A 24,056-nucleotide genomic window follows, 5' to 3' on the forward strand; every position below is an offset into this window, starting at 1 on the left:
TTCCAACATTTTGCTTCGGAGGTTAAAACTCATGTCTGGAAACCATTCGCGCAACACCAACCTAACTCCATTGCCCACTTCGATGTCTTGTGCAATCACCTTATTCTTTCCTTAAATTGAACTCTCAGAGGGTTATAATTTCTTAAGATTAGTTCCATGAGCACGTAAACCTGGTCCCTGGGGTCAAGGGAATTGAGACTGTAACGACGGAGAACGTTAGCTATGACAGTTTTCTCTTCCATCATGGCAAACTTCTGACCTAGAGATAGAAAGGTTGAAAAATAAATGATATTTCTTTGTGTTTGGATGGAAATATAAAAAATTAAGAATACGTAAAATCCATAAATGCTTTTATTGATTATTTTAACATCTTTGTTCTTAGGACTATAAATATTACCCTCCTAAAAACGTCTTCAAATGAACAAAAACTGTTCCTACTTCTACCTACCAATGCAATTTCTTGGTCCAGCAGAAAATGGAACGTAGGCATAAGGATTGCGTCCCACACAGTTTTCTGGAAGAAAGCGATCTGGATCGAAGATTTCCGGTTCTTTAAACACATCTGCATCTCGATGAAGACCGAAGATGTGAAGCATGCAGTTGGTGCCCTTTGGTACAACGTACCCTCCTGAAAATTGGAAAATCATTAAATGTCACGCACACAAGCTAATGACTCAACTGCGACAACATTAAATATAACACTTACCTATGACTGTGTCTTCGCAAAGTTGTCGTCCAATCAAAGGCACTGAAGGATATAATCGTTGAGATTCCTATATTAAAACGTTAAATGGAAACAATCATTATTCATTCTAACTAATCATTATTCAAATGATCGTTTTGAACCTTGCTAATCAGCAAAACCCTGTTGGTTATTCAAATCTCTGCACATCTATAAAAACTAAATATTTGCTTTGTTGTACGCATTGGTAGACAGTTCTATTAGATGTCAAAATAACATGTTATTGTTGAAGAATGTACAGTAGATATCATACCCTCGTGCGTGGTATAATCATCGTCATCTCCACACCGGGAAAAGACCTGAGTTTGAATCTCATCAATGATGAGAGGAATTTTTATGGACCTTTTCCACAACGTGCTTGAGTTAGTCGGTTTCAGGAGTGTTTTATTTTTCTCCTGAGAACTCGGGTTTTTCATCCAGTTGCCGATTAACTCAGCCAAGGAGTGAAACAAGCCCCTACCCATTTGAAATAATAACATGCACTACATATATACACTGAAAGGACAGAATTCATGGGTTTCCTGGGCAACGCAACGCTGTCACCCCTCTCGCTATTCGACGAACGCACCGTTTGGCAGGTATATAGGTACACTGCATTCACGTACACGGTAATTCGATAGCAATGTGGATAAACGTCGTAAGATAACCGACATTGAAAGAGGGATGATGGTGTTTGCTCGACGCATGGGTAAATCTTTCGTGGAAGCGGTACAGAAATTTCACGATGCTAGTTCGATAATAGTTCGATGTTTCCGGAATAACATCTCATCGTGGACAGTGCTGTGGCGGAGAAAGGTGGTGGCGGATGAAGGTGGCCGTCGACGTCTGTCTCGCATTGTTTCAGCCAACCGAAAAGGGACAAGGGTACAAATCAACGCCGACTTCAACGAGGGAGATGCCAGAAACGTCTCCACCAAGACAATCAGGCGATCATTAGCCGCATGAGGTTATGGGAGCCGCCGAACCATCAGAGTCCCATTGCTAACACCACGACACAAGACTACGCCTCAACTGAGCGAAAGAACATCGGCACTGGACCTTGGATGATTGGAGACGGATCTCCTGGTCCGATGAGTCCCGTTTCCAATTATTTCGAGCGGACGGGAGGGTGCGTATCTGGTGGAAACTGCACGAAGCTGTGCACCCATCATGTCAACAAGGAACTGTTCAGGCAGATGGACGGTCGGTAATGGTCTGGGGCGTGTTCAACTGGCACACGCTGGGACCTCTCTTACGTCTAGAGGCATCTATGAACGGTCCAGGTTCGTGTCCTTCCTTGCAGACCATCTGTATCCCTTCATGGTCATTGTGCACCCACAGAGCAATGGACTCTTCCAGCAAAAAAATGCACCTCCCCGCAGAGCCGTGGTGACTAGAACGCGGTTCGAAGATTATTACGGAGATTTTACCACCAGAATGGACTCCCCGTCTACCGGACATGAACCCTTTGGGGCATCTTTGGGATGATGGGGAGATGTCCATTCGAGTTTTGGAACCTCCACTAGGAATGCGACGGAATTATGGATAGCGGTGCAGCAAACATGGATGGAAATACCTGTGGAACGCATAAGTGGGCCTACCCGTTACTAGGTTGATATCCCTTGATTTCTGTCCACTCAGTGTACATATCGTTTTCTATCTTCGGAAATTTTTATATTTTTTCTGTGTACACTGTTATTGAATGCCTTAAAAATATTATTTTCAGAAGTGTCATTAAATTACAGAAAAGAAACAAGCACAGTAAACTACGTACTTTCAAGACACATTCCAGGTATTTCATTCGTCGTAGGTCATCAGAGTTGATTGTTCTCTCAATATCATCGCCGAAGATTCCATCCAGTTCCTCATGTACTTTCTTCTGTATGTCAGGCAAGAGTCCGATGTTGTACAAGGCCCAGCTGATGCCCATTGCTGTTGTATCATGGCCCTGAAATATAAACGTATCGAAATAAACTCTTTGAGTCATGAATTTCTCCTAGAACGACCTTAATTTAAAAGATGGATCGCTGAAGTAAAAGAAATGAAAAATTTCAGTTACTGTTTGTCACTAATTAAAATAGTTCCATGTCCTCTTTTATAAGACGCGTTAGATAACTGAAATTTTATTTACCTTTAATGGTTATGAATGCTGAACCAAATTAATTTAATAAACGTATAAAGCCGCACGTTCAGAAAATATTTTGATAAAAACTTATTTAATTCTTTAATTTTTTCTTCAAAAAGACAAATGCATGAAAGTAAAAACATGAATTTCATTATATAAATTCGTGCATTTATTTTTGATATACAATTAAGTTAAGAGCTACGTGTACTTCGGCTCTCGTGGGTAGATTCGACATTCACTTTTTATGAATGCAGAATCTACATTCATAAAGAGTTACTTCTGATGAATCCTGTACAGGACTGGATGAGGATTTTATCAGTCATTGAATAGAACCTGTAATGCACTTAAAGAATCGATGTTATACCTTGATAAGTATTAGTTTTAGTGTGGTCCAAGGCTAGCTCTACAGCATACAACTCTTCAGTGTATTGCACTCGTGAGGAATCATCTCAGATAACGTACTGCCTGGAAAGACTGCAGCGGATCCCAGGGTTAATTATTCTGATTTCGATTCATTAGTGAAATTATGCAGGAAATCAAAGTAGATCGATGGGTAACAGTTTTAAGTAGACAGATAGTGAATTGCTGACTTCCCCCCCCCCCCTTTATGAATAGAGAAGTCTCATGGTCGAACGTGAACATCCCAGGGTGGAAGGGGGAGATGCCTCGGTGACGGGCAGTGTTGTCTACAGTGATATTAATCTCTCTGAGAAGCTCTTGGGCGTGAATACCACAAAGGGACGGTTAGCAGTCTGGCGAGTATTCTATAGAGCTTTTCATCATGATTGGAAAACGAATGTCCACTTAGGGTACTCTTGGAGGGATTTCATTTTAAAGTATATGTTAGCGACTATTGAGTTCGTCGAACAGAAAGGTGTTTCATTTGTTTTGATGTATAAACTCTGGACAGGTGATGTTCGAAATGCTCCAGCGGATGGCTTGGTGGTCAATCCTGAGAAGTCGAAACAGTTGACCGTCTCGCTGAAACGCAACCCAACATAACAGGATCTGAGATTTCTGCTGTTCAGTAACACACCGATCCGGGCGTTATATCTGACCAGAAGCTCTCGTTTCTACTACACATTAGACCATCTACAAATAAAGTTCTATCGACTCCGGTGGATGCTTAAGCAACAACTTATGCATGTCCATGACCAGGCCGTTGGGTGCAGATATATTAAGACATATGTTTATCCGGTCATACTTTATGGCGCAGAAGTCTGGACCTCAACTGCCACAACGCATCTGAGACGGATTTTTGCGGGCGAAATTTTGGCTATTGAAGTGGACCATATGGAAATTTCGTCTTCCCCCTGCACCAAGGACCACCCAGATGGCGGCAGCTCTAAACATCAGACGTCTTCCTGCCATTATCCATGAGAGAAGACTCGTCTTTGCTGTAAAAATGATGGTTGGCATTATTTCGGAACTAGACTTCTTGGCTAACTGCGGATGGAGAATCCTAGTACCAAGCCTTCGGGCCAACCCAGTACTTCAAGCCACCTCAAACCACTTAAAGTTATCCGATCGGTTCTTACCTGTGCAAATGCTGCAGTACATACACCCCCCTTGGATGGCGACCTCTACAAGTTCGCATTGGATAAAAAATATTGGCAGAACTTACTCCGACTTCCTTCTCAGGACCACGTCACAGGACATTAGCACCTGCTCCCAAGGACCTGTCCATCGCTGCCATGGATCCATCACCACAGTGTTCCAACTTTCTACGCCTGCTCAGATGACTCCAGCGCTGTAAAAGGACTGCTCCCTGGTGAATAATTTAACTTGATAACATGCTGTTGTGTAAATATTTTCATATGTAAAGTTTTCTAATTTTTTCCACTGTTTAAACCTACACTTGTATAATTAGCAATAATATTGTTTTTTCTCCTATCTCATCCATGTTTATTACATTGTATTAGCCTTTACTGTAAACCCCCCGGCTTGTAGCCGTGAAGGGTATTGTGTGCGGCGTGTGCCATTTGTATGCAATGAAGAGTTCTTCTAAACTGGGTATAGCCATCTCTGTAGACTATTTCTTGCAGACGCGTATACTTGGGACCCATAGCATAATTTAGATCGGACCAGTGTATTGTAGAGACGGAGTAAAGTGCAGCGATCTGCTCCCCCGATTATTAGATGAGATGGCAAGAAGGAGGTTCAGTCCTCGTGTGCATTTTTTTGGATTCTTTTGGAATCGCTTGGTCCACTGCGCGTCAGATATATATTTCCAGGCCAAGTTTAAGGACATTTGTTGGACCTCATTTTCTTCCAGTATTGCTTGTATAAATATCCCATTTTGCTTTTAAAAATTCCATTTGGCAGTTCGGTCAGAAAAGTAGGGAATGGTGGTATCAATGAGGAACATCACTGGGTAATTGTCACTCCCCAACTGATTGCTACCAGCAGTCCATCCAAATAGAGGATACATGGCTGCTGAGCATAGAGAAATATCGTTAGCCGAAGTAGATCCTGCAGTTAAATGCGTATAAGTGTATGTGCGCCATTATTGAGAGTAATTAAATTGCGCTGGTTAAGTAAGTTTTTAAATAATTTGTCCAAGTTTTGATCTCCCTATAGCAGATGGTGACCGATGAGGTTCCCTAGGATAAAATAGGGTTGAGGAAGTTGTACTTAATTCTTCTAGGTCGGCATAGTTGACATTTTGATTAGGGGACAATATATAGGGCAATATTAGGGGTATAGTGAAACGATAGTTAAGTTAAAGTTGACTCGTGATGCAACTGTTTCAAGTTGTGTTTTTGGTGGGAATGGTTTCAAGGGTATCTGGGAGTTGATTATCAGCCCTACACCTCCATGTGCCAGATTGTTCGTGTTGTATGCAACACGATATTTCCAATTAATTATGTAGTTCCGGAGGGAAATAGTTGGGTGCGGTTAGATTTGATTCCTGTAGGCCGAAAGCAACAAAGTCATTGCGAGAGGAGGGCTTGGATGTCATTTAAATTACTACGATATCCTCTAGTTCCACTGGAAAAAAGTATGCATTGTTTGGATTTAATAAACCCTCGATTTGTTTTCGAGGGCTGAAGGTTTATTTCGCTCAAATTTACCTTTCGCCTTCTTTGGAAAGTGTGGTTTTCCTATGTCTATCTCCTCGTCAGTGAATAGTTCTAGTACCTGGTCATCTTGGTGTGAGCTATCTTCTAAGTCCATGCAATCTGTTTGGTTTGTATCAGAAGTAGTAGGTACTGCGGTATTTTGCTTTGGAACGGCATCTAAAAATATGTAAACTGGGACGGTGGTCAATACTTTACTTACCCACTCAGATAGCGATTCGCTTGGTAGTGTGGTTACCTCCGTTTGGTTTGCAGTTGATATTTGTCTTTGGTTATTTGAGCACAGTTTTTTTCTTTATTACTATTCTGGGCTGGTAATGATTGTTTGGCCACTTCGTAAATTACATTGTGTTCAACTTGTATCTTCTTTCTTCTGTATCTTCTTTCCAAAGGGGATAGTCCTCGGAAAATGTCTGATGTGCTTCTCTGCAGTTTTGGGCTGAAGAGGAACGCCCATTATGATCTAGAATCGATACAGTGTGCATTGTATATCTGCCCTTCATTTTTCGGACTTTGTCCTAGACAAGCTTAGGCGAACCATGCTGGGTAATGGAAGATGTGAAGCGGATCCAAGACTCCTAACTCTGACGTCTAACGTAACGTGCTTTGGCGCGTGCACGTTTGAAGGCTGTTAGGTTATCTGAGGTGCGAAAACGAAGAAACATCCCCACGTCTAGTTTCTACCATGACTTTGGAAATGGTGGAAACCGAGTCGATGTCTTGAGAATTACTGTATAGTTGCTGCTGCTTGGACAATACTTTCTGTGACGTACGTAACTGCATTATTGATGCTTCTTGCTGACTGTGGGGGTATTAATCGTTGCGTGATGTTTAAAGCCATTCCAGTAGGCGTGATCGATCTTCTACCGTGGTGTCCAGAACAGATGGGCATGATCGCACTTGGCAAAAGGTGGATATCACAGAGAAGTTATTACCCCAATAAAGGTTGTCTACAACTTCCCATGTACAAACACGGAGAAGAGAATGGAAGCGTGCAGAGAGGTCGATTGCAGAAAATGTACGAATAAGAACATTGAAGAACGTCTTAGAGTACATATTTAAAACGGTCAGATCATTTTTTTCTAGTGTACGCTCGATAATCTTTCCTCTCTCCTGGATGGCAGCACTCCCCCCCTCCCCTTAGAGTATTTTTAAATATGTACTCTAGTAACAGAAAAGGTGGCAGCAACTGCTGAACGAAATCATAAAGCTTTGCCTGGGAGATGTCGTTCTCAGGCTGCAAACAGATAGAAGAAACAATTAAGAGAAATCCTACTCTTATGCTAGCTGCTTACCCACAAGGATGACTGACGGTGACTCCGTGAGCAGGCCCAATCCCGGCTCTGTCATTACAAATAATTGAAAATTTGCTCATCTAACGGTCTTCATTTGCGTTTAAATATGTCTGCTGCGAGCAAAAGCAGGTTAGCTCGTGCCTACGCAAGAGGGCCTTGGTGTCATCACGATTCCGTCAGAATCCACGGTAATTCCATTGTAAGAATTTTAGTGTGGTTATTATTTATATTTGGTGTATCCTTGATGGTTTACGGAGGGCTGAGGGCTTATTTTCTCAATCCTGGATTTTTCTCTCAGTGGAAGGAATGGACATTGGCCTATACACATTTCTTCTTCTTCGGCAAAGAGTTCCAAGATTTATCTGGTACCTTCTTGTCAGGGAATGTTTCCCTGCAAGTTTCTCCACATATGTAGGCTTTTTTTGTGTTCATTAGCTTGACTGCTCTTTTCGCTATCTGAATATGTTCAGCCCCGGGTTTAAGGGTTTGAGCCTTTGTATCTCTTTTTCTTCTTTCCACCTGACATGCCCTGGATTACAGAGTGCCCACTTTAGCAGTTGACGCAACTGGGTTTGATGGTTGTACATGCAGTGCTCTCACGGTCTTTTGCACCGCAACGAGGACAAACGGTCGCTCCACGGCAGCCCATCTGCGAATGCCTATGTTTTTGGAATTTAAAACAACGCAGTGTGTTTGGGATACATGGTGGTACATTGCAATTTATGTTCCCAGCTTTTATTGAGTTAGGGGCTGTTGGAGAGTCAAACGTAAGATGAGGATTCTAGTTTGTACTAACTTCCCATCGTTACGCATGGAAGTCCTTTTAATGGCTACCGAGTAGCTGCTCTGAATGCTTGTTTTCTGTATCGATTAAGAAGTCCCCAGAACGAAGCCCCTTAACTGATTTAGCGGCATCATTGGCTAATCTCTCCAAACCATTCTGTATGAGGAAGGGCGACAAGTTTGCTAAACTATAATGAAGAATGTTGGAGTAGGACCCATCGGTTAGGTCTCTTTGCTACATTGGCATTGTTTGTTCCATCGGTTTGTTTTCTGTTATGGATCGGCTTGAGGCTCCAGAGAAAATTATTTTATCAAGATTCATAGCTTTTTTATTATTGTTAGTGCCTGGCTCCCTCATCACAGAGCCCAAATGTTGCCCCCACTTTTCGGCATGCAACAAACGCGTTCGGGAGTGGGACCCCAGGGCTACTCGTACACCATACCCGCACCGTCGCCAGCCTGAATCCTGTCCCTGGGACCAAGAGGGTCAGGACATATCATTGACATGGATGGCCCTCGTAGCATAACCACTAGCCACCCCTCTCGTCGGTGCATGTGCCAAAATGGTGTGTTGAAGACCCCCCCCCCTCCATCATCATGATTCTTCTTTCCGAATTTCCACGGGCCGCAGAGCACGGCAAACACTTCGGATTCCTGTAATGTCAGCCTGGAACCCAGGCTGTGGGCGTTAGATCCCGATGATGCCTATCTGGAAGTCTAAACACCATCACTGGGTGGTCGCCTCACCACGTAACAGTGCACACTCCGATTGGACTTAAGCTGTTGAATTCAATACTTTTAACATATTACAATATATATATATATATATATATATATATATATAATAGCTTTAAGATTTATGAATTGGTAAATGTTTAAAAAATGTTACTTATTAAACGGGTATAGAAAACCTTTTTAAGACGAAAAAAATTCTAAAAATTTAAAATATAGACTGAATTCGTTTATTCGTCCTGAAAAAGGTTGGCGTCTAGAAATTAATTAATAAGCATATCCAGAATATTTAACTTACTTCGAACATAAAAGTGTCCACTTCCTCTCTAATATCATCCTCGGTTAGATCCCCATCATGCACGTGATTTTCTAGAAGGAGGTCAAGGAAAGCTCGTCGGTTTTTCAAAAATGTGGTTCGAGGTTCCTCTATTCTGTTCTTCATGTTTTCGCTAAGATTTATTTTCTTTAGCAAAGCTGTCTTTTTTTCTTTTATTACCTATGAAAAGAACAGTGTTCCTTCCTTGTTTTCTTCGTAATATTCTAAAATTTCTTAAAAATCATAAGAACAATAAAATTCTCATTAAAAGATGTTTTTTTTTATTAATAAAAGAATGTTTCAGTTGATTAGTAAACAAAAGCTTTTGCTTTATTCAATTTCAACATTGATGTTAGAGGAGCATTTTATTTCTCTTATATTAGTTCGTATGAGGGCAAATAATCTTTTCAACCGACAATGTGATGCAAAGCTTAAGACCTGTATCGAAGGAAATGTTTACAATAAATTTGTCGATGTTTAAAAAATGTGACACGCAACCATTTGAACGTAGACAGCCCTGGCTCAGAACGCTCTGATGCTGGCTTTATATTACAGTACTTGCTTTTCTTAATGTAAACAAATTTACTGAAGGAAAAGCTCATTCCCAGCCTTTCTTTCATTTTGTTCGACATGCAGTTGTCCAACCGGTGAAAACTGAAGACTCAGTCAGAAGGAGACGAGCTAGACTGAAAGAAGGTTCTCTACACAAAAGCAAGAGTCGTATAGATGGACAAATTGAGCAGATGTCAGTTCAACACCGAGCTTATACAAATGGAATTTATGGAGGCGCAGTTAGAAAAAGAAGATGGCTGAATATTAAATCATGAAACTACATCCGAATACTTGGCATTGAAACTAGTGCACTTTTAGGAATAGCTCTACGAAAAATGTCTGAAAAAAAAAGGCTTTCCACTAAGTTTTTGTTTTTAAACCAATAAATGGAATCGCTGATTCACGTTTGGATTCGGCCTGAAAGTTGCAATCGAAAAATTCATCCAGTTATTCTGTTTCTGACGAAGGCTGAAATTTTATACATCGGTGGTCACGACAGCAAACGACATGGTGTGCATAGCGTGAGTCAGCGCCACCTGTGGTTTCCCACATCTGCGCACAGCAAGCGACACTGGTGAAATGGTAGCAGGAAATGTGCCACCCATTAACTAGCAGGGAATTAACGCCAGAGTTACCTGAATACTATACCCATACATCCAACAGGTCCGGCTCCCTGGACCAAAGGGAAGGAGACCTATTGGAGTAGGCTTGACCTTAGCAAGTGGACTTGTCAGCAGATTGATCCTGAACGGGCTCACTCGTGACCTTCCCTCTTGGCCGAAGTAGGAACCAAAGTGTTGTATCAAGGCTGGCCCATCAACCAACTGTCTACACCTTCCCGGCAAATCCACGGGTCATAGAGCATGACAAACAAGCCAAAACAAGCCCCTTACCACGCACAAGTGCCCACGTTGTGAGGATTACGAATGCTAACTACTTTGTTTACTAAAAAACTTTATTATATAATATCAGCCATAGATTTAGAAGTAAGCGCCCAAATATCCAATCAATCAAGTCTGTTTATTATAGATGCAATACATTAAGCAAGGCTCACACTTCTTCTACATGAGTCACCTCAATTAGGTCCATCAAACCACAATATTTTTACAATTAGGATCATTCGAATTAAACATAACAAAATCCCTTTGGTGTATCCGATTTTAGAACGGGTCACAGTTCTATCGAAGTCCCAAAGATAATGCCCACTTTATTAACAGGTCTGCTTTTCTTGCCATTGAAAAACCACACTTTAAATGCAATAAACGTTTTCTGCGTGACCACTACAGCAAATATTCATTCTTATTTATTCATTGTAGAAAAACTAACAAACTGAAATCTAAATTTCTTTACTTACCTTCGTGGTAAAGTCATGTAAAACACCAAAAGTCTTTTCGTATTTTCTCCCTCCGGGCATGAACTTATTAATATTGCCGCTCCACAGCCAGGGTCTCGTCAACCTGTGCATAAACATATTCCCAGCGCTGAAAGAAAACAATCAACATCACGAATATAAAAGACAACAAAAGAGAATATCGCAGTAAATAACAATCTTAATAATTCTATTACTACTGTATTGCTAAATTATTAGACAGCATTGAGTTTTTCTTGGGTGAGTAAGTTACCAACTTGACTTTGCCAGAAGTGTTGCCATTGTTCAAGACATCGCTTCTTTATAATTAACTTGTAATCTGAGACCGGTATGACTTTAGGATTTTTGTTCTTTGGATTTATTTTTTGGCGCAAAAGTGACTTTGGCCATATTGCTCCTATCCATTAATATTATTAGATGAGGATGAGTGCCACTCCTTGGTTCTGCAAGGAGTGGCCCTCATCCAGCATCAAATTGAGTTTGGTAAGGGACCTCACTTACCTTAACTCCCGGAATACCTTTTCTTCATTTGAAAGCCTCTCTCTCTGAATTCGCTGTTGAACCATAAATTAGATCTTGAAATTCTTATTTTCATGTAACCCACTTGGACGCCAAATCCAACTTGCGAGTTTAGAAATGACACCGTATATGGGTTCACAGTGTAAACCTTTTCAGTTCACTTTCAGTGAGGTGTGCAAAGATGATCTGTGGTCAAAGCATTGATATAGAGTATCTATTCAATTCAAACTGAGTTGAATAGATACTCAATTTGAACTGAATAGATGTAAAGCTGTGGTCCTCTAAGTTCATGTTGAAAGACAGAAGAATGTAGAGCAAATGAACCTACGTCTGATTTCATCTAGTAAGGGACGTGATCTGCTGTACTATGCCAAATGTTCCAATGATTATTACAAGAGCCTGGTTGGTACATCAATGTAGGCATAGGCATGTTTAATTTCACCTATAACTAGTGAATGGGTTTTACGAGATAGTTTGGCTGCGAACCATGACAAGAATTCCCTTCTTAAATCTTATGTGTGGCTGAGGATGGATATAAAAGACATACCCTAAATTCCTCAGATCTTATAGATCCTTTCTCACACATAGCCTCAAATTTAACCGGTTTGCGTACTTGGTAGGGAACATATCTGGACTGTTTGTAACTCGATAACTCAGAGGTACTACATCCGTCAAAATAAATAAAGCCAGATTTATTTTGGGCGTTTTGAGATAGATTTTTGGCGAAGATCGGCAAGAACGTCTAGGTCTTCAAGAGTTAGAAATGACGTGATAAGGAATGCAATGAATGTCCAAAAATCCATCATAGATAAAATAGAGGAGAAAAGATTGGAGTGGTTTGGCCATGTGAAGAGAATGGAGGACGACAGATTGTCCAGAGGAGCTATGCAATGGATACCATGGAGAAGTAGAAAGAGAAGACCAAGAAGGACCTGGGTATAGCGGGTATGAGAGCATAGAAGAAGAGGACTGGTGGACAGAGATTGGGAAGATAGAAGAAAATGGAAAAAAAAAAAATAAAGGAATGACTTTTCGATGTTAGGTTAGATTGAGGAGAACCGTTGTAATAACGGAATAAATCCTAAGTAGAAGAGGAGAAGAAGTTTTTTAACAGCGATGGTTCCACTACATTTTGAACACCTCTCCTATTAAAAAAAGAAATCAAATTATAGTTATTAAATGTTAAAAAAGCTCTACTTACTCATAGACTGCCTTCACATATTCCGAGTCGCTGTTCTCCTGCGCCCCCACATTCACTCCCATGGCCGTTTCTACAAAATTAGGGGAAAATAAGCAGCGTATCATTTATTAAAATATTTCTGAATTCAAGGTTATATATAAGCATTCTTCTTCTCGTTTACATCAACGTAAATCGTGAAAAATTCTACATCTGCACTTCAAGCTTGTTCTCTTTAACGGCTACTTTTTTTGTATTGCATCATTTAATTATTCCACCAAGGACAATATCAAAAAAAAAATAAAATAAAGCACTCTAAGCAAGCGCAACTTCTACATGAAAGAAATTAATCACAGCTGTTATTTTGGACTAAAACACCTCGTTACACACAAACCAGTAAAACAAGTTCTATTCTTAATGGAATGTCCACTGCTCAGTGTTCTTGTACAGTAAATGAAATTCATAATTATATTTGTAGTTACTCACCCACATAAAACGAACCGTGTAAGAAATTTCCTATTCTTTTTATAAGTTACAAAACCAGGGGCATTTTGTTAACACTCAATAGAACAGTAGGGGTTGAACACCAAGGGAAATATAATTAGTCATCGTCAGATAGTATCTATCTGAGTGTATAGGACTGACTGAGTATCTCACTGAGTGTATATTTCAGTCAGGTGGCTGAAAACGGTTAAAAGATATATATCGTTCATATCTAAAACGAGAACATTCTGTTAAAATATAGTTAAAATGGTGTCCCAGTCATCTGCCCTCAGCAGAAGAGAATACGCAAAGACGACTATGTCCTACAAAGAGGGGAAAACAAGAACACCTTCTCTACGATTCCTGCGCACACTAGACTGCCAATGTTGGATTGCAGGTTGAAACTGATATAACTTTGTTACCTGTCCATGACATGATTATTGCCATTGGGAGTATTCACTTGCTTGAAGTCTGTACAGGGGACTAGAATGCGTAATTGTTGTGGTATTGTGTGGATTTGGCTGCAGCATCGGCCAGCTCCTTGATCCCAATGTGGTTTGGTATCCAGCAGAACCGAATGTCAAATGTAGATTCATAAAGGGAATATAACTTCTTCTGAACCCTGGATAGGACTCGAAGAGGATTATATTTCATCATTGATAAAACCTGTAATGGGCTTAAAGAATCTATGTAAACCATACACCTTTGATAATTATTAGTTTTAATGTGGTCCCAAGGCTAGCTCTATAGCATAAAACTCTGCAGTGTTTTACTGCACTCCTGGGGAATCTTCCCAGAAACCGTTCTATCTGGGAAACTTGCAGCGGATTCTGGGATCTGGTAGTAGTATTATGATTATGTCAGATGTCGAAAGATAAGACTTGAGTGGTGCCGCCAACGCTAAGACTGGACATAGTGTGCATAGTATTAGGGTCAGGCGCTCCCTGTGGTTTCCCACATGTGCGCCATATGTACATTGTGAAGAAATACAGAACTACTGTAAATGCCAGAAAAGTGTTCTGTGTTGAATACGTATTTTTGCGTTGGGTTCTCTTGGGTGTCCTGACATTTGGCCCAGGGCCCCTGATGGAACCCCACGTTGCCCGCACACACCTGTAGGAGGTAGCCAGGCTGCCCATTATTCTCTGCAGGGTCGCCTAAGCTTCCTGACAGAGACCAATATAAAAAAAAAGAGTTAGAGCGGGTGGGCTTTAAGTCAAGAAAAGGGGGGACAGGTAGAAATATGGAGGAAGAAGAAGGCATCCCCCAGGTACAATGGAATACATCCATCAGGCGAAAGTAAGGGATGGAAGTGGGACAAAAGTTGCCGTGCAAGAGGGCACAAGCGTGATCACCATTTGGCAGAATCTTCTTGCTCTTCTCATTCAGGTCCGGTCGTCAGTAGGGATATAAACAGGAATGGAGCTGTGGTTGTCCTATACTGGATCTTCTTAGATCTGGTGGTGGTGTAGTCTCATTTGCTGGTAGGCCTCTGCATTGATTCCCAAAATATAGGTGGTTGTCTTCTCTTAGTTTGGACGATGATCGGAATAGTGAATATATCCATGGTAGGTTCTTCCGTCCTGCGAATAAATCTTGTGCGTAGCGCGTAAAGGCGACATAATCTTCTTCTCTTTCGAGGATGTGCTGTTCTTGGTTTTTAGGTAGGTAATGTATCCTAGACAGGAGGAGGCATCTCAAATCTTCATATATTTCGCACTCGTACATCAGGTGATCCCAACTTTCGAGGGAACCACAGAGGCATTGTGGGTTTTCGGTGATCCCGAGTGCAGTGAGCTTTCCTCTGATAGATCCATGGCCAGTTAACAAAAAAGTGACGTATAGGGCGGGGGAGGACCATGTGGGAGATTTTGGGTATACTGTTGCTATTGTAGGAATGAATTTTCTGGTGACTTCTCCTTTTGTAGACTGTGTCCACCTATACTGCCAGACCTGCTGCAAGTATGCAGTGAAGCGCTTCTTCTCGGCCTTGATGTTATTTGAGGGGTCGGTAGTAAAATCCAGACAGGAGATAGCTTTACCTTTGGAAAGCATGTTAAGCAAACCACATTTGATGATTTCTAGATCTAGAGGTAACAGGTCGGCCAACACTTGCAAGGCATGTGTGCTGACTGTGCAGCAGGCCCGGGTGATGGTGAGCAGGATGACACGCTGAATCGAGTCAACCTTCCTCTTGTTAACTGCTGTGGTGGCCTTTGGAAACCAGATACCAGATGCATAAGTGATTATGGGGGTGAACATAGCCTTATAGAAGAGGGTGAGCGCGCGTCGCTTCAGTCCCCAGTCCCAACGTGCGATTCTTGCCACTAGCGCAGTATATTTTCGAATCTGGTATGTAGATATTTCAGGTGTGGTGTGAAAGATTGGTTCCCATCCAAGATCACTCCAAGGTACCTCATCTCAGTTGTTAACCGGATAGTTCCCCCTTGGATTTTGATTTGAGGTGGCCTCGCTACGTTCAGAGAGCCTTTAAGCAGGATGGAGTTGGTCTTTACTGGTGAGATTTCCAGGTGGTTGTGCCAGGCCCAGTCCTGTAAAGTTCCGAGTGCTCTATTTGCTGCGGCTTCCAGTTGGGATCTAGTATCAGCGGCAAGGGTAAGGACTAAGTCGTCTGCATATGCTTGAGATTGGACATTCTGCAGGTCTGTGTTCACGAACTCATCAAGTACGATGTTCCATAGTAGGGACCTAGGACAGAGCCCTAGGGACATCCTCTGTAGATTTGGCGCGTAATTTTGCTATAAGGTGTCCTGGTGGTTATGCACCGCTGTGATAGATAATTTTTTATGCATTGGTACAGGTTGCTAGGGAGATTTGCTGTACGGAGTCTGCCGAGGACGCTTGGCCACCAGAGTGCGTCAAACGCCCCGGCAAAGTCCACTGAGATGGCTAAGAAATATTTTCTGTCCGTACTCTTTGCGCCTTCAATGATATTCTCCAATGCATCAACAATGGAACGACCCTTTCTGAATCCATATTGATTTGGGGACAGTAAGTTGGCATTGTAATATGTTTCTATTCTTTGTCTTAGAAGATGCCCAAACAACTTGCTTATTACTGACAAGAGAGCGATGGGTCTATAGGAATCTGGTCGGTCATGGGGTTTGCTAGAATTTTTCAAAATTAGCCTGATGTTTGCCATTTTCCAGTCTGTTGGGAACCATTCACGCTGGAGACAATGGTTAAATAGATTAAGGAGAAGCTCTCGATTGTACTCCGCCACCTTTTTTACAATTTCCGGTTCTAGCAAGTCTAGTCCCGGTGATTTTCTGTCTCTCAGTTTTGAGGCTGCGATACTGAGTTCTTCGGCTGTGAATGGAGGCTCCTGCTGTTGCGTGGTGTAACTTTTGTTGTCGTCACACAGTTGTATTTGCTGCGAAGTGGATGGAGCAGCTGTCTGTTTGAATATTACATCAAGTATGTTATTTATCGATGCGTGCCAACTCGTGGTTATAGTTCCAAGAGGGGTCTTTGTGGATGGGATTACTTCACCTCTGGGGAGCTTGTTGGTAGTTACCTTGAAGACTACCCCCCAGGGATCCGAGTTGCTAAAAGTAAAAACAAGGTCTTCCCACGATTTTCGTTTCCGCTTCCTAATTAATGCGGTGTAGATATTCCGGACTTTCCTGTACTGCTGCCTGCGGGCTTCTACCTCAGCCTCTGGCCATGATCTGCGCACGCGCTGGAAAATTTTTCGTCTGTGATTTACTTCGCGTCTTAGGGCTTCTAGCTCGGGGCCCCACCAAGGGACTGCACCCAGTTTGGGGTCTTCCTTTTGATGGAGATGTTGCCACGTCTGTGACAGCACGTTGGTGTTGGTCTGAATTTAGTGCTTGGAAATCACTTATTTGAAGCCTGTGAGAGGAGTCGGCCAGCATCTGCTTGAAGAGGTTTCAGTCTGCCTTGGCGAGGGCATATCTATGCATTATCTGTCTTATTATTGGTGAGCAAGCAATGGACCGTTTCAGCTGGAACGTAATGGCCCGATGGTCGGATGTTGTCCATGAGTCATGTACCGTCCAGTTCGAGAGATATCGTGCCAGTGATCTGGTTGCAAGGGTCACATCGATTGTGGCCTCCCAAAGAGTACTAGAAAAGGTTGTTTGGTTGATTTATTACGGTGAGAGTGGAATTTGCAAGGAATTCCTCCAGTCGCTGGCCATTCCCACGTCTGGAGGAATACTTGGATTTCAGGAAAGCTTTTGACACTGTTGCGCATGGAAGACTACTGTACAAATTGGAGCAGAATGGTATTAAGGGTAAATTGCTACAATGGATAAAAGGATGGTTAAGTGGGAGAAGACAGAGGGTGGTAATCAATGGGTGCTGCTCTTCGTGGACTAATGTTATTAGTGGAGTCCCACAGGGTTCGGTGTTGGGTCCACTGTTGTTTTGTATATTTATCAATGATATTGATGAAGGTATATCAGGCTTAATGTCGAAGTTTGCAGATGACACGAAGGTTGGCAGGGTTGTTAATGACAGTAATGGCAGTGTGCTACTGCAACAGGATCTAGATAATTTGGGCAGATGGGCTAAGAAGTGGCAACTGAAGTTTAACCTTGACAAATGCAAAGTACTGCATATGGGTAGAAGTAACCCCAGAGAAACGTACCAACTGTGTGGTACTACACTTAAGGTGGTAGAAAATGAAAAAGACCTGGGAGTAATTGTGCAGTCAGATATGAAGTTTTCTGAGCAATGTAGACAGGCTGCTAGGGCAGGTCATGGGGTTTTGTCAATGATATATAGGAATTTTGCTAGCAGGGAAAAGGAGGTGATTGTCCCTCTGTATAAGGCAATGGTCAGGCCACGCCTTGAGTACTGCGTACAGGTCTGGAGGCCTCATTTTAGGAAGGATGTAGATTTGCTTGGGCGTGTGCAGAGAAGAGCAACACGATTGGTGAGGGGAATGAAGGGATCCTCTTACCAAGAGAGGCTTAAGTTCTGCAAATTGCAGTGGCTGGAGACTAGGCACCTGCGGGGTGATCTGATTGAGGTCTATAAGGCCTTGAATGGGTTGAGCACGCTGAATTCTGATGGGATCCTCCCACTTGTTCAGAATACGAACCTACGGGGACATAAGTTCAAATTAAGAAAGGACAGATGTAGAATAGATGTGCGGAAATTTGCCTTTAGCCAGCGGGTGGTTAATTGCTGGAACAAACTTCCATCTGTCGTTGTGGAAGTTGATAGGTTAAATAAATTTAAGGAGGAACTGGACAGGCATTTGGAGGGAATGGTGTGATTTTTTTTTTTTTTTTTTTTTTTTTGGCTGATGCTGCATAAGCTCCTACACTTGCTTTCTTGCATCAAGTGCCACTACTACTACTACTACTACTGTCTACAGTCTCACTGTGCCACAGCTGTGAGCGGTAATTAACATCAGCGCCGATGACGATTTTTGCGTTGGGAAGTTCTGCATATATCTGATTGCAGGTAGGATGTCTTCCCCTGGCCTACAATACAGCGAGACGACATATAATTTAATCTCCTTGGTGTTATAGCATTTATGCGGCGTACCCATAATCGGTTCGGGCCTGGTGTATGGCCTCTTGTATTTTAGGTAGACAGGGCATTTATTATCCATGATTGAGTGGTCATGTTGCATTTTCTGTGCCTTGCAGTTCGCTCAGACGGGCTCGGCGGATTTATTAGGGCATGTGTTGTATTTGTGCCCTTTTTCGGCACAATGCCCGCAGGTTGGGTCAGTCCGTCTGCATGTGTGTGGTGGTGTGGCCGAAGCGGTAGCACTTAAAACACTTGGGGACAGCCACATGCTCCTTAAAACGGTGGCTTCCCCATTGAATGTAAACTCTGTTTTGTTTACTTATTTTTTGCCATACTGATGGGGCAAGCTCGACCACCCAGTTTGTGGCATTTCCATTCCTAGATCTTGTTTTATATTTCGGGGTTATTAGTTGATCCATTTCCGCGTCCGGAAAGTCCTGTAAGTTTCTATAATATAACTCCTCTTTAAGTTCATCCGGGGTCAGGTCTTTGTTGACATCAAAAATTATTATTGCCGGGCCTTTTTTTCTTGGAGTTTCAGCCACTAGTCCCAGCGATTGAATTTTTGGGTTTCTGAGGATTTTGGCTAACCCTTCCTGTGTTTTCGTTTCTATAACTACTCCGGTTTTTCTGGCCTTGCGGATTGATTTAATCTTTGTGGTTTTCAGATCATCGTTTAACTTGGTGATTACAGTTGTTTTAATTCCCTGACTTGTCTTGGGGGCGTCATCTGTAGCAGGCTTTAGTATGACAAGATTTGGTTGCTGTAGTAAAACGGCTTCTTTCCTCGTTTTCATTTGTTTACTAGTGGTTGCCAATTTATCGGCAGGTTTCCTCAGCATGTCTGCGTAGGTTGGGGCACACTGTCGCATTTGGTTTGCCCTATAGCCAAGACTGGACATCATCATCATATGTACACTCATCTGGTGCGTTTCCTGGCCTATTTCGACCTATTTAGCCTTTCCTGCTGAGATCCAGCAGGAAAGTTTACCATCCCTAGCCCCGTGGAGGCAGGTCGCTACTATCCTTTAATTTTTTAGCTATTTACACAATTTTATTTAAGATCTGATTGCTCTGATATTTACATCAATTATCATATTCACAAACTGTACATTTGCAACGACAAGCAGTTGCTACACAAAACTAACTTCTGCTAACATGCGGGAATACTCTTATTTACAGTAGTGCTGCAAGCACTACTTACTTCTATACAATTTACACAAGCTTAAACTGAGACTGAGAACTGCAAAAAGCAGCACACATCGGGGGAGACTGACAGTCAGAAGGAACCCAACACTGTCTGTTGAGCGGCAGGAGATCTGACCTAAAGAGAACTGTACCAGAGTAAGTGCCTATTGAGCTGTTCCATAAGCAACTTTGCTTTTTATCACCTCAAGATAACTTTTGTAGATAGGGCAATCCCTACTACGCACTGAGTGGTCAGTAGTACCTCCGCGCTTCAAACAGTTCGCACAAGTAGGCTTCTCGGCCTTCTTAGGGCAGTCCTTCTGAAAATGTCCCTCACCAGCACAGTGGCCACATACAGCTTTGGCTTTACAGCTTCTTGCTTGATGCCCAAAGGCAAAGCAATTAAAACATTTGACTGTAAGAAAAATGTCACGAACCTTGTACGACGACCACTGAAGGAACACTCTGCCGTTCTCGATCAGGATGTTCCGCAACTCTGTGGGAACCTCAATAATCCTGTTTTTGGTATCTTTGTTTATAACCTTTGCAATAGACCGGACAACAACACTTGCTTGGAATTGAGCTCTATCAATCCCACGAGAACTGAAGTTCCGTTCGAACATCTCAGATAGGAAATCAGCTTTTTCAACTTCTGGATCAACGTCGTAAATAATTAGGCGCTTGCCTAACTTCTTAGGGACTTCAGTTTCCATTCCCTTTGCTTTAATTGTTTCACAGTTTAAAATCTTTTGAGCATCTTCTTTACTGGCTACTTCCAGCACAACTCCAGTGTCCTTGATAGTTCTCAAACGACGAACATTGACACTCTTAAGAACAGGCTTTACAGTCTGTAAAACAACTTGTTTCTCATCCTCACTGGTCTTTAAAGAATCTATGTTAGCCTTTATCAACACGGCGTGCACTTTCGCCTTCTTACGTGGTAAGCTCGTCTTGTTTCGCACGACTTCTGCGTACGAAGTAGGCACTACGTTGACTGAGGACTGACTCATCTTCAACATCGCCTTGAGCGACTGGTTCTCGGCATATACATCTATAGCCTTTGCTTCCAGTTGGTCCCACATGTTAAGGATTTTATACATCGCCGTTCTATTTACTTTGTTCGAGTCGTTGAACATATAATCGTGGAGCTGCTTGCGAACTTTCTTCAATTGCTTGAAGTTTTCCTGTGGATCTCCGTTCTCATCGGAGGAGTCCTCTCCGAGCCGCTTCGCGGTAGTTCTCTGCACCGACTCGATAACTGACGAGTCGTTGGAAGCTTTTTCTTCCATATAGCATGCACGGTCACATACTGGATCGTCGCACACCGGAACGTCCATCTCCTCACAAGATAACTTAGTCAGGCTTAGCTTAGCACGTGGCTGAGCTGCTGTCAGTTCTTTAGACATTTTGCAACACAAAATAAACAGTTTATGGTAACACAATGTTCGTACCTTGTGGAAAGCTCTACGATCACTCTAATAAACGCTAGATCAAAGCAATAAGAACGCTGTGCACCCAGACCGCCAAAGTGGTACCGGGGCAGTTAAGATTGGACAGTGGAAAAACATCATGTGGTGTGATGAGTCTCGATTTACTTTTCGCATCAGTCGTATGGTGAAGGTATGACGTGAGCCTCATGAAGCCATGTCTCCACACTCCCGTATCTCCCATTCAAGTGGTAACATGGTATTGATTATGTTCTATTGGTACTAACTGGGTCCTCTTATCTCGTTACAAGGTCTTTTTACTCCGAATGCATAACCGTCTTTCGTTTCAGACCAATTTCATCCTTCAAGGCTTCATTTTTATCCGAAATGCGATGGATTCTTTCAAGACGACAATTCAACTATCCACTGTGCAAAAACTGTAATGGTTCGAAGAACATTCCCAAAGTTCCTGAACCTTGGGAACGCTGGCTGCAAAATTCTACAGATCTGAATCCAATTGAGATTGTCTGGGATACGTTGGAAAGGACAGTTCGACCTTTTATGTTAGAGAGGACTTCACAATTCTCTCCCTACCACAATACATCAGCTGACGAACACTTCATGGAAGAATGGTTAAATCTGGAGCTCAACTCCCTCAATAATATAATGGAATCTATGCCACGACTTATTCGGATTGTACTTCGAGCAAAAAGGTAGCTCTAATAGATACTGAATTTTCTATAGGAAAAAAGGAAATGAAACGCTCGAGAACAACATGAGATGTTATCATTGCATCCTGCAAAAGACTTGTACTTTTTGATGAATCTTGGTGATCATAAGATGCTGGGAAATTTTGAGATCTCGGTAAGAATAAAACAGACTTTATAATCAATCCAACAATACGATTATGCTTATAGTTTCGTCACTGAGGATCATCAGATAACTTCTTTAACAGCTAAACATGGAATGAAGTCAGATAGCAAAGCTAATGCGGAAATAAAAATTGTCCCATAATTCCAAATCCATTTGAAGACTATTATCAAAACTGTCGACTGTTTCATAAAGTTTAAAATGTGTTTTGGTATAATTCGATAAAATAAAGAAAATAAATACAAAAAGGAAACCTTACCACATATTATATCCAACGTACACATGGTGACCATTGGTACAATATCAACGTAATCCTTCGTAACGACTGGCTTTAACTTGTTTGCAAATAGCATCGACTGTTCGTTGAACACGTGAAGAAAATCCTCAAGAATCCTAAAGTGGAACGTTGGGGTCAACAGCTTTCTTCGTTTTCTCCACTTCTCACCAGTACTGCAAGTATATTGGCAGGTTGTAAATGACCAAGAATATCTCAGACTTCTAATGGGCTATATATCTTATAGATAAAGAAAACAATTAAATAAGAAATGAGGTTTAAATTTGGAAGAATTTTAACCGAAAATAGTTGGTTATGAAAGTTAAAGCTCCACGCTCAGTCAACAAGAGAAAAAAATGTTGTCAGAGAAGGGATAGATGAATTTTTCCCTATAAAGCAACCGATTAGGTGTTTTTATTAAAAACGCTTGTGAGTTGTTTAAAAAATAGTACTCCAGATCTTTAATTATGTCTTACCCAATGTAAAGTGTAGACTTTCCTTGAAAAATTATAGTTTTATGGTTTACGATGTTTCATTAATCTCTGGTTTCTCAAAATGTGCTCAAATACCTTTCTAGTTTTTCGATTTATGTTTTTACTTTACTTTTTTTCTCTGAATTATGGTAAAACTTCTTGATAAACGTTTTCATCCATTTAAACAATTTCTATGACATTATACTGGAGTTAGTGGGCAATTGGAAGTACTCTAAGGATAAAAATTTTGGATCTGGGCACGAGTCTTGATTCATTTTGAAGGCATTAACCCTTCAACTACAGTTAAATGAATATTAAAGAAGTATGGGAATATTACCTGGTTAGCAATCCGGTTCCCAACCAAGGGTGCAACAAACGGTAAAAAAACGCCTTGTCCAGAATGGAATTACTGCTGAGAACAGCCTAAAATATAGTAGACATCACAGTGAAAATACATTCACATAGAAATTTTTATAAACTGCCAACTTCACACGTTTCATAAGGAGAACGATTTCTTACCTCCATAGTTTCTGACTTATAGATTGCTACCACTGGCTCAGCACCGACTCGGAACCAATACAATCTGTCACTGGAGTACAGCACAGCCAACCCATTCAATATCTGTAGGAGAACTGGAAGATAAAATAATTAATATTAAAACAGAGGTATATCATTAATATTGGAATAGAGATATTAAAGGCTCTCCAAGGGTCCACCAATATGAAACAGCAGCATCTATTCTCTCTGATTTCGATTTATTATTCTAAAATTATAATTTAAAATTCTGTATGAAACATAATCTGTACTTACTAACATTTGGGTTAATCAGATGCGCATATTTGAACACGGGATATATTCTTGTTATGTGACCTAAAAGTCCTGGTCTGGTCATTGGACCAGGAAGCTTTGAAATCATCCACAAAGAACGTCCCTTTTTGAAAAGCCATCTTAAAATCAAGACACAGAAGATAAACGCTAAGCATTTGCAGACACTGGCGTACGAAAACAAATAAATCAAACTCATCTTCGCTTCCACCAGAACTGTTGTGAAACAGTTATTGAGGTAAGTTTATAAACAGCGCCATTTCGAAGAGAACGGTCCAAAATCAATGACTGTACTTCGAAGGACAGGTGAACAAT

At 41.6% G+C, this 24,056-nt stretch overlaps 2 protein-coding genes across 2 annotated transcripts in view; one reads left to right on the forward strand and one right to left on the reverse strand.

The window, feature by feature from the left end:
- The window catches only part of LOC150083475 (uncharacterized), a 66,142-nt gene that overhangs the window by 2,793 nt on the left and 39,293 nt on the right, over nucleotides 1-24,056 (forward strand). The window lies entirely within an intron of this gene.
- LOC150083476 (cytochrome P450 4V2-like) lies at nucleotides 96-23,832 on the reverse strand. Its single transcript, XM_090378505.1, has 11 exons — nucleotides 23,727-23,832; nucleotides 23,436-23,548; nucleotides 23,254-23,339; nucleotides 22,429-22,619; nucleotides 12,694-12,763; nucleotides 10,959-11,085; nucleotides 9,035-9,232; nucleotides 2,496-2,669; nucleotides 707-773; nucleotides 449-628; nucleotides 96-259 (listed from the first exon to the last, which is right to left on the reverse strand). The coding sequence occupies exons 1-11, from the start codon at nucleotides 23,830-23,832 to the stop codon at nucleotides 96-98; spliced, it is 1,476 nt and encodes a 491-aa protein (XP_090234631.1).

Source organism: Mastigoproctus giganteus, chromosome 7, assembly GCF_048544385.1.
Source record: "Mastigoproctus giganteus isolate SK-2022 chromosome 7, ASM4854438v1, whole genome shotgun sequence".
Classification (NCBI taxonomy): Eukaryota; Metazoa; Arthropoda; class Arachnida; order Uropygi; family Thelyphonidae; genus Mastigoproctus; species Mastigoproctus giganteus.

Coding starts and splice junctions, on each gene's coding strand:
- LOC150083476 (XM_090378505.1), bottom strand. CDS start 23,832: ATGATTTCAAAGCTTCCTGGTCCAATGACCAGACCAGGACTTTTAGGT. Junction 22,620..23,253: donor GGAACCGGATTGCTAACCAG/GTAATATTCCCA, acceptor ATATACTTGCAG/TACTGGTGAGAAGTGGAGAA. Junction 774..2,495: donor ACCTGGAATGTGTCTTGAAA/GTACGTAGTTTA, acceptor GTTTTAATATAG/GAATCTCAACGATTATATCC.